The sequence below is a fragment of the Hemitrygon akajei genome, chromosome 15, assembly GCF_048418815.1.
Source record: "Hemitrygon akajei chromosome 15, sHemAka1.3, whole genome shotgun sequence".
Taxonomy (NCBI): domain Eukaryota; kingdom Metazoa; phylum Chordata; class Chondrichthyes; order Myliobatiformes; family Dasyatidae; genus Hemitrygon; species Hemitrygon akajei.
The window spans coordinates 4,889,377-4,897,385 of NC_133138.1; the positions used below are offsets into that span (position 1 = coordinate 4,889,377).

The window sequence follows — 8,009 nt, forward strand, 5'->3', positions numbered from 1 at the left end:
CAATCCATACATCTTTGGAATGTGGGAGGAAACCGGAGCACCCAGAGAAATCACACGAGGTTACGAGGAGAACATGCAAACTCCTTACAGACGGCAGCAGGAATTGAACCCCGATCGCTGGTGCTGTAATAGGGTTACGCCCGCCACTACACTGCCGAGCCGACTCAGCTGTATACCTTGGCCTTGTCCCAGCAGCTGGCACGCTCGAGGGCTCCTCTGCTGGATCGCCGGCGTCCGCTCTCTCCTCGGGGGTTACTGGGTCGGGCAGCGGGATGATGTAGCCGTTGTCCGTCCCATCGAGGTGTAGGCAGTTGGAGTAGATGACGCTGTCGTTGGCTCCGCGGGTGCTGGTCCTGGTGCGGCGCAGGGCTGGGTGATCGCCCTTCATGAACTCCTGGCTAACCTGAACGTATCTCTGCAGAGGAAGTGACCAACGTTAGCACGTTCTGATACAGCTCTGGTCAGGTCTCAATGCCAACGGAGTCAGCTTTCTCGTCTGGATTGGATTCAGATTCTAAGATGGTGTGAGCTGTTAACGAGGTGATTGGCGTTAAAGGACATATGGTGTAGCTGAGTGGGGGAGAGGTTAGAGGAGATTTATTCAACCACTTTAATTTATTTCATTTAGAGATATAGCACAGGAACAGGTCCTTCACACCAACCATGCGACCAATTAATCATGTTCTGATTAAGGATCTTGGTCCAATTCATTGTCTGTTCATTCCTTTCCATAGATGCTGCCTGACCTGCTGAGTTCCTCCAGCATTTTGTGTGTTGCTCTGGATTTCCAGCATCGGCAGAATCTCTTGTGTTTATGTGGCCGATTAAATTGCTAACTGGTACTCCATTGTGTGTGTGTTGCTCTGGATTTCCAGCATCGGCAGAATCTCTTGTGTTTATGTGGCCGATTAAATTGCTAACTGGTACTTCTTTTGAATGAGGGATGAAACAAGGCGACCCATGTGGTTGCAGGCAGAAAGTATGGTTACGGGGGGAACATACAAACTCCTTACAGACAAAGGAAGCGAATTAAAACATTATTAAGTATCGCAGGCTCTGTAATGGCATTATGCTAACCGCTATTCTAAAGTCCAACGAGGTAGGTTTCTTACACAGGAAGATTTCTGATGAGGTACATCGTAGGTAGGTTTTATACACAGAGAGTGGTGGGTGTGTGGAACACCATGCCGGGGGTGGTGGTAGAGGCAGATACATTAGGGACATTTAACAGACTCTTAGACAAGCACATGGATGATAGTAAAATGGAGGGTTATGTGGGAGGGAAGAGTTAGATTGATCTTATACAGATTGGCACAACATTGTGCATCAGAAGTCCTATACTGTGCTGTAATCTCTATATTCCATGTTCCATCTTAGAACAGAAAAGCAGAGATGTAATGATGAAGCATTATAAAGCACTGATGAGGCCTGACGTGGAGTATTGTGAGCAGTTTTGAGCCCCTTATCTGAGAAAGGATGTGCTGATATTGGAGCCACTTCAAAGGAGATTCACGAAAATGATCCCAGGATTGAAAGACTTGTCGCGTGAGCAGTGTTTGATGGCTCTGGGCCTGTACTCACTGGAGTTTAGAAGAATGAGGGGGGATCTCATTGAAGCCTATCAAATATTGAAAGGCCTTGATAGAGTGGATGTGGAGAGGGTATTTCCCATTGTGGGAGAGTCTAGGGCCAGAGGGCACAGCCTCAGACCAGAGGGATGTCCATTTAAAACAGAGATGAAGGAGAATTTCTTTAGCCAGAGGGTGGTGAATCTATGGAATTTGTTACCACAGACGACTGTGGAGGTCAAGTCATTGAGTATATTTAAAGCGGAGGTTAATAGATTCTTGATTAGTCAGGTATCAAAGGTTCTGGGGAGAAGGCCAGAGGGAAATAGATCAGCCATGATGAATGGTGGAGCAGGCTCGATGGACTGAATGGCCTAATTCTGCTCCCATGGTCTGTGGCCTTATGTCTTATGTTCTACATTCTGTTCTATGCTTTCCTGCACTGGTTGTTGCATGGAGTATATCAGTTGGGATGTTACGTTACAACTTAAACACTTGTTAGATTGCACTTGGACCAGCTTGCCCTGGGGTTGGAGGACTGTCTGTGTCTGTGAATGGAAGAGTGCGTGTTCCTGTGCCTATCTGACAGCCTCTGGACACCTCTATTGTATTTGCCTCAGCACCACCCCTCAGCGTTGGATCTGTACGTGGTTACGGTAACCGAGTGAATCGAATCACAGATTTCCCATCAATCCTTGCCTTTTTGTAGCTCTCAGAGAGCAAGTTCCCCATGGACGTGACCAAGCTGGAGAAGGAGGGCCTCTTCTCAAACTCATCGTTCCAGCACTTCTTCATGATGGCGTATCTGCAAGAAAGGTTCACCACTGACCAAGGGACAGCTCACCAAGGACTCCAACACCTCCTGCTCTTCACTCCCCTCTGTCTCCCACCCAGAAACCGAGGGTCCTGTCCCTAAGTTCCTCAAATTGTGGAACTTAACCTCTCTCAAATTGAGGTTTTCAACTCCCTCACTCTCTCAAACTATGGAACTTGCCTCCACTCTTAAACTGAGAGACAGGTCCCTCATTCCCTCCCAAGGGACTCTTCCCTTCCTCATGACCCTTCCCTCCAACCCCAAACCACCTCTTTCCTCATTCTCTCAGACAGATTCCCCTCCCTCAGGTCCTCGAGAAGGACCCTCCTCCTCGCCCCTCGCTCAATATCCCTCCCTCCACAATGGCTGCAAGTCAGAGCCGAGTCTCTGTGTTGGGTCTTGGAGTGCAACAGTATTTTGGCTCACCCCCTCCGCCTACTGCCTTCACCCAAAGCTGGGCCTCCCCCGAGGAGCCTCAACCCTCTGATCCCCTACACCTCTGCTACTCCCCCTGCCACACCTTCCCTCCACCCAGTGCCCCCCTGCCCCTCCTCTGCGTGATGCCCCACTCACATTTCGTCGGTGGCGTAGTGAGGTTTGGGCATTCGGTACCCACTCCTGATGGCGTTGTAGAACTGATCGTTGACCGGCAGCTCTGGGTAAGGGGTCCCACCTACACCGGAAGAAGAGGGGAGAGGGTTACACCCCACACGCTCGTCACGCAAACACACACACACACACACACACACACACACACACACACACACACACACACACACACACACACACACACACACACACACACACACACACACACACACAATCGTCCCCGTGCCGAAGAAGTCTTCAGTGTCCTGCCTAAATGACTACCGTCCCGTTGCACTCACATCCATCATCATGAAGTGTTTCGAGAGGCTTGTCATGAGGCATATCAAGACCCTGCTGCCACCCTCACTTACACAGAGACACACACACATATATACACACACACACACACCTTCACTGGGGAACAGACCCCCCCCCACACACACACACACACAGACCCTCACTGGGGGACAGTCACACACACACACACACACACACACTGACCCTCACTGGGGGACGGTCCCACACACAGCTTGATCAGACATTGTGGGCTGAATGGCCTTTCCTGTTCTGTATTTCAGTGGTCCGGGCCGTGGACTGGTATCGGGCCACAAAGCATGTGCTATCGTGAAGAAACGACGTGATGTGTCGATATGAAACGATACGAGTCAGCTGCACCTTTCCTCATTCCCTGTCACGCCCACTGTTGAACCAGAACGCACGTGAGGTCATCAGTCGCCTAAACGCAGTAATACCCTCGCGCCAGGGATCACTGGCTGGCGTCAGGTAACCGGCCGCCTCGCATGGCGGGTGAGAAGCGTTGATGTTACTGGCCCAGAGCGCGGACAGATGGGTGCTGCCTCTAAACCTATTCAGCACACCAAATGTTCGTGGGGAACCCGGTGCTAAAATATTCACAGACGACCTAATTCGGGCTCAGGGTTTTGTAAGTAGCAGAGCAGCTACCTCGCTGCGATCTACTGAAAGTCATCCCTTGGCCGATAGATCCGACCTACCTACAAGGGGGGGCAGGTGGGCGCCCTGTCGCACTCCTCGCTCGGTCGGTCGCTCTCTCCGGCCTGCGACCGCCACAGCCCCAGTACAGGGACCTCCGGCCCTTACCTTGTCCTCTCACTGATGTGTTGCAATGATTTTATATGTTCGTACGAGGAGAATATGCACTGTGTGTTTAAGATGCAAACGTTACTTAAAATGTTATGATGCTATTGATTTATAACTGACTTATCACTATGTTCATGTGAGGAAAATATGTGCTGTGTGTTTAATATTAAATTCATTAGATAAACCCTTTTAGAAATGAAATTGAGTGTATTAGCCACTTATAAGTGACCTATAGTTGACTTATCACCTATATTCCGGTCGTGATTAACACCCACACCCCCCATCCCCCACCCGTCAGCTGGTCCGCAAGAATATTGTCAATATTAAACTGGTCCGTGGTGCAAAAAAGGTTGGTGACCCCTGCTGTATTTAACACTGTGGGCAGGTCAGTGGGTACGTGGGGAGGAGAATGGTGGAAGAGGTGTGGGGGCTGAGTTACCTGAAGTTGGGGAGCTCGAAGTTGTAGTACCTTGCAGTAATGAGCCAAGTGGAAGATGGGGTGAAGGGGGAGTTCCTTACCGAGTGTGAAGATCTCCCACAGGAGCACAGCGTAGGACCAGACGTCACTCAGCGTGGTGTACAGGTTGTTGAAGATACTCTCCGGTGCCATCCACTTCAGAGGCAAAAAGGTCTGAAAAGCACATCAGCTGACAGTTACATAGAGGACAGAACACAGCACAGGCCCTTCGGCCCACAATGTTTTACTGACCTTTTCACCTACTCCAAGATCAATCACATAACGTCCATGCTTCTATCACCCATGTGCCTATTTAAGAGTCTCTTAAATATCCCGAATGTATTTGCCTCTGGAGTAGTTCCACACACCTACCACTCTCTGTCATACCCCTATACTTTCCTCTAATCACCTTAAAATTCTTCCTCCTCGCAGTAGCCAGTTCCACCCTGGGAAAAGTCTCTGTCTGTACAATCTACCTGTGCCTTGTATCATTGTTAGAATCTAATGTTTTGATCTAAGGCTCTTTCAGAAGTCTGGAAAGAGGCACAAAACTTGCTGCTTTATATTAAGTGTTAATAGAACAAAGAGAATTAGAAACATGGAGCTGCAAAAGTCTGGGAGTTAAGAACAGAGAACAGAAAAAGACTGAAAATGATGGGGCTATGTGTCCTGCTCTTCTTTATACCCCATAGATACCAGAGAAACTTCCAGAATCATACACATATAATCAGTAGGGAATATACTGAGCAATTGAAGACACAGTGCTGTGCACACGTCTCAGGCACAGGAATATACCGTAGCCATGGTGCACAGTACTGTGGTAACTTTATGTATTGCATTGTACTGCTGCTGCTGCAAGAAAACAAATTTCATGACGTACGTAAGTGATGATAAACCTGATTCTGATCTGGGTCTCTGTTGTGCACTGTGAGTCGGAAGGGGCAGGGAGAGGGGAATCATGGTTGGAAAAGGAGGAAGGGAGAGGGGAGGGAAGGGGAAGCACCAAAGAGACATTCTGTAATGATCAATAAACCGATTGTTTGGAATCAAATAATTTTGTCTCAGGGCTGGGTGTATCTGCACCTGCACCAACCCCCTCCCCACCCCACTGGCCCTGACATTCCTTCCCACATCCCTTCCATGGTTTCCCACCCTTGCTATTCCCAACATCCTTTGCTCCCGCCAGGTTTACAAACTCGCTCTCCGCTCCATGTTGACAAATACAGCACTGTGATCAATAGGAAACATACTAAACAGTAACTGTTCATGTACATAAATGGCTACGTAAAATACTTGCAGGTCATAAATTATTAAACTGAAAAAGATAATAACAATGACAAAGTCTAATGCAGCATTATCTTGTACACCTCCTCTCATCCTCCTTCACTCCAGCGAGAAAAGCCCAGCTCACTCAGGCTCTCCTCATAACACATGCCCTCTAATTGAGGATGACCAGCATCCTGGTCAATTTTCAGCCATAGTCAAAGACCTAATCTACCACGATTACAAAGAGCAATGCAATTTACTCAAAAGAATAAATGGAATAAACATGAGAGATTGTGCAGATGCTGGAAATCTTGCAGATCACACAGAAACCGCTGGAGGAACTCATTAGGTCAGGCAGCATCTGTGGAGGGAAATGTTTAGCATCGAGGAGGCCTTCAAGAGGTGGCATCCATCACTAAGGACCCCATCACCCAGGACATGCCCTCTTCTCATTGCGACCATCAGGTAGGAGCTACAGAAGCCTGAAGACTCACACTCAACGATTCAGAAACAGCTTCTTCCCCTCCGCCATCAGATTTCTGAATGGACAATGAACCCATGAACACTACCTCAATATTTTTTCCCTCTCTTTTTGCATTGTTTATTTAATTTAATATTATTATATATATTTCTTATTGTAATGTATAGATATTTATTATTATTATTTATTGCAATGTACCGCTGCCACAAAACAACGGATTTCATAACATATGCTGGTGAAATGAAACCTGATTCAGAATCTGAGAATTGGGCCAAGAGGCGTGGGTTCCTTCAGGCACAATCCTCATTGATTTTACTGAACACAAACATTTCATTGTATGCTTTGTGTACTATATACGTGACAGATAAAGCTATTCTTCAGTCTTAATCCTTGATACTCACACTTCCTCTTGAAATATAATTGGAATCGTTCACTATGTCCCGAGCCAGCCCAAAGTCGCAGATCTTTGCCAGTTTCCCTTCACAGATGAGGACGTTCCTTGCTGCTAGATCTCGATGGACACACTGTCAAAACAAAATGATTATTGGTTCATTACGTTCCCGAAGCTGACTGGCAACATCAGGAGCAACACTGGATAAGATTAGTGAGGGGGACAGAGTAATGTTAAAGACCATTTCATAAGGGCATTCAGGTAAGTGTACGGTCACATTCTACACAATCAGGAAAGCTCACCAACGCCTCCAGTCCCTAAAGAGAGCTGGACCTTGCACATCTATACTCACGTAATTCAAAAGATGCATGGTAGGGAGCATCCTAACATGCTGCATCGTCTCTTGGTACGGAAACTGCACTGCAGTGACAGGAAGGCCCTACAACGTTTAGTCAAAACTGCCCAACACATCACCGGCACCAGCCTACCCACCATCAAGGACACGAAAACAGAAAGGTGCCAGGAGAGGGCCAGTGACATCATAAAGGATCCCATCCACCCTGCCCGTGGACTGTTTGTCCCACTCCCATCGGGGGGGAGGCTACGTAGCATCCACACCAGGAACACCAGACTCAAAAACAGTGACTTTCCCCAAGCAGTAAGGCTGATCAATACCTCCACCCACTAACCCACCCCTCCACACCCCCAACCACCAATACTTTATCATTTCCTGTTTGTGTCACCGTATGTACAGACGCTCCTGTGACTAGTGTCACTTTATGGACATACAATCAATCTATAAGCTATATTATGTATTTATATTTATTGTATTTTATTTACTATTGTGTACTTTATCTTATTGTGTTTTTTTTTGGACGCTTTGGATCCAGGGTAACAATTTTTTTCACTCTTGTTTACATTTGTTGTTGGAAATTACATGAAACAATCTGGAATCTTGACTGTTTCATAGAAAACCTGCAATTGATTCATCTGCTGAGCATTGTGGGTACACTGCTCTGCCACTGTAGTGCCCCCCCACCCCCAGCACACCCTGAGGTGCGTTAGTTATAGATGAAAGTGAAAATTTCACTATGTTTTGATGTACACATGATAAATAAATTGAATCTTGAGCATAGTTCACAGAATAAATGGCCAAAGGGACATACAATTACAATGGGCCAGAAGGGTAAATAGAGGAAATCTGCTCCCATTCATGGAAGGTTTAAGAACCATAGAACATAGAACACAGAACAATACAGGCCCTTTGGCCCACAATGATGTGCTGACCTTTTAACCTACTCCAAGATCAATCTAGTCCTTCCCTC

At 47.2% G+C, this 8,009-nt stretch overlaps 1 protein-coding gene across 3 annotated transcripts in view; it reads right to left on the reverse strand.

Moving 5' to 3' along the window:
• The window catches only part of pdgfrb (platelet-derived growth factor receptor, beta polypeptide), a 143,446-nt gene that overhangs the window by 9,392 nt on the left and 126,045 nt on the right, over positions 1 to 8,009 (reverse strand). For all 3 annotated transcript variants that reach the window (XM_073067086.1, XM_073067084.1, XM_073067087.1), the window contains 5 exons: positions 6,695 to 6,817; positions 4,609 to 4,720; positions 2,956 to 3,055; positions 2,268 to 2,373; positions 177 to 415 (listed from right to left, as the gene is read on the reverse strand). In XM_073067086.1, coding sequence (XP_072923187.1) covers positions 177 to 415; positions 2,268 to 2,373; positions 2,956 to 3,055; positions 4,609 to 4,720; positions 6,695 to 6,817 — 680 coding nt within the window. The remainder of the gene's footprint in view (positions 1 to 176; positions 416 to 2,267; positions 2,374 to 2,955; positions 3,056 to 4,608; positions 4,721 to 6,694; positions 6,818 to 8,009) is intronic.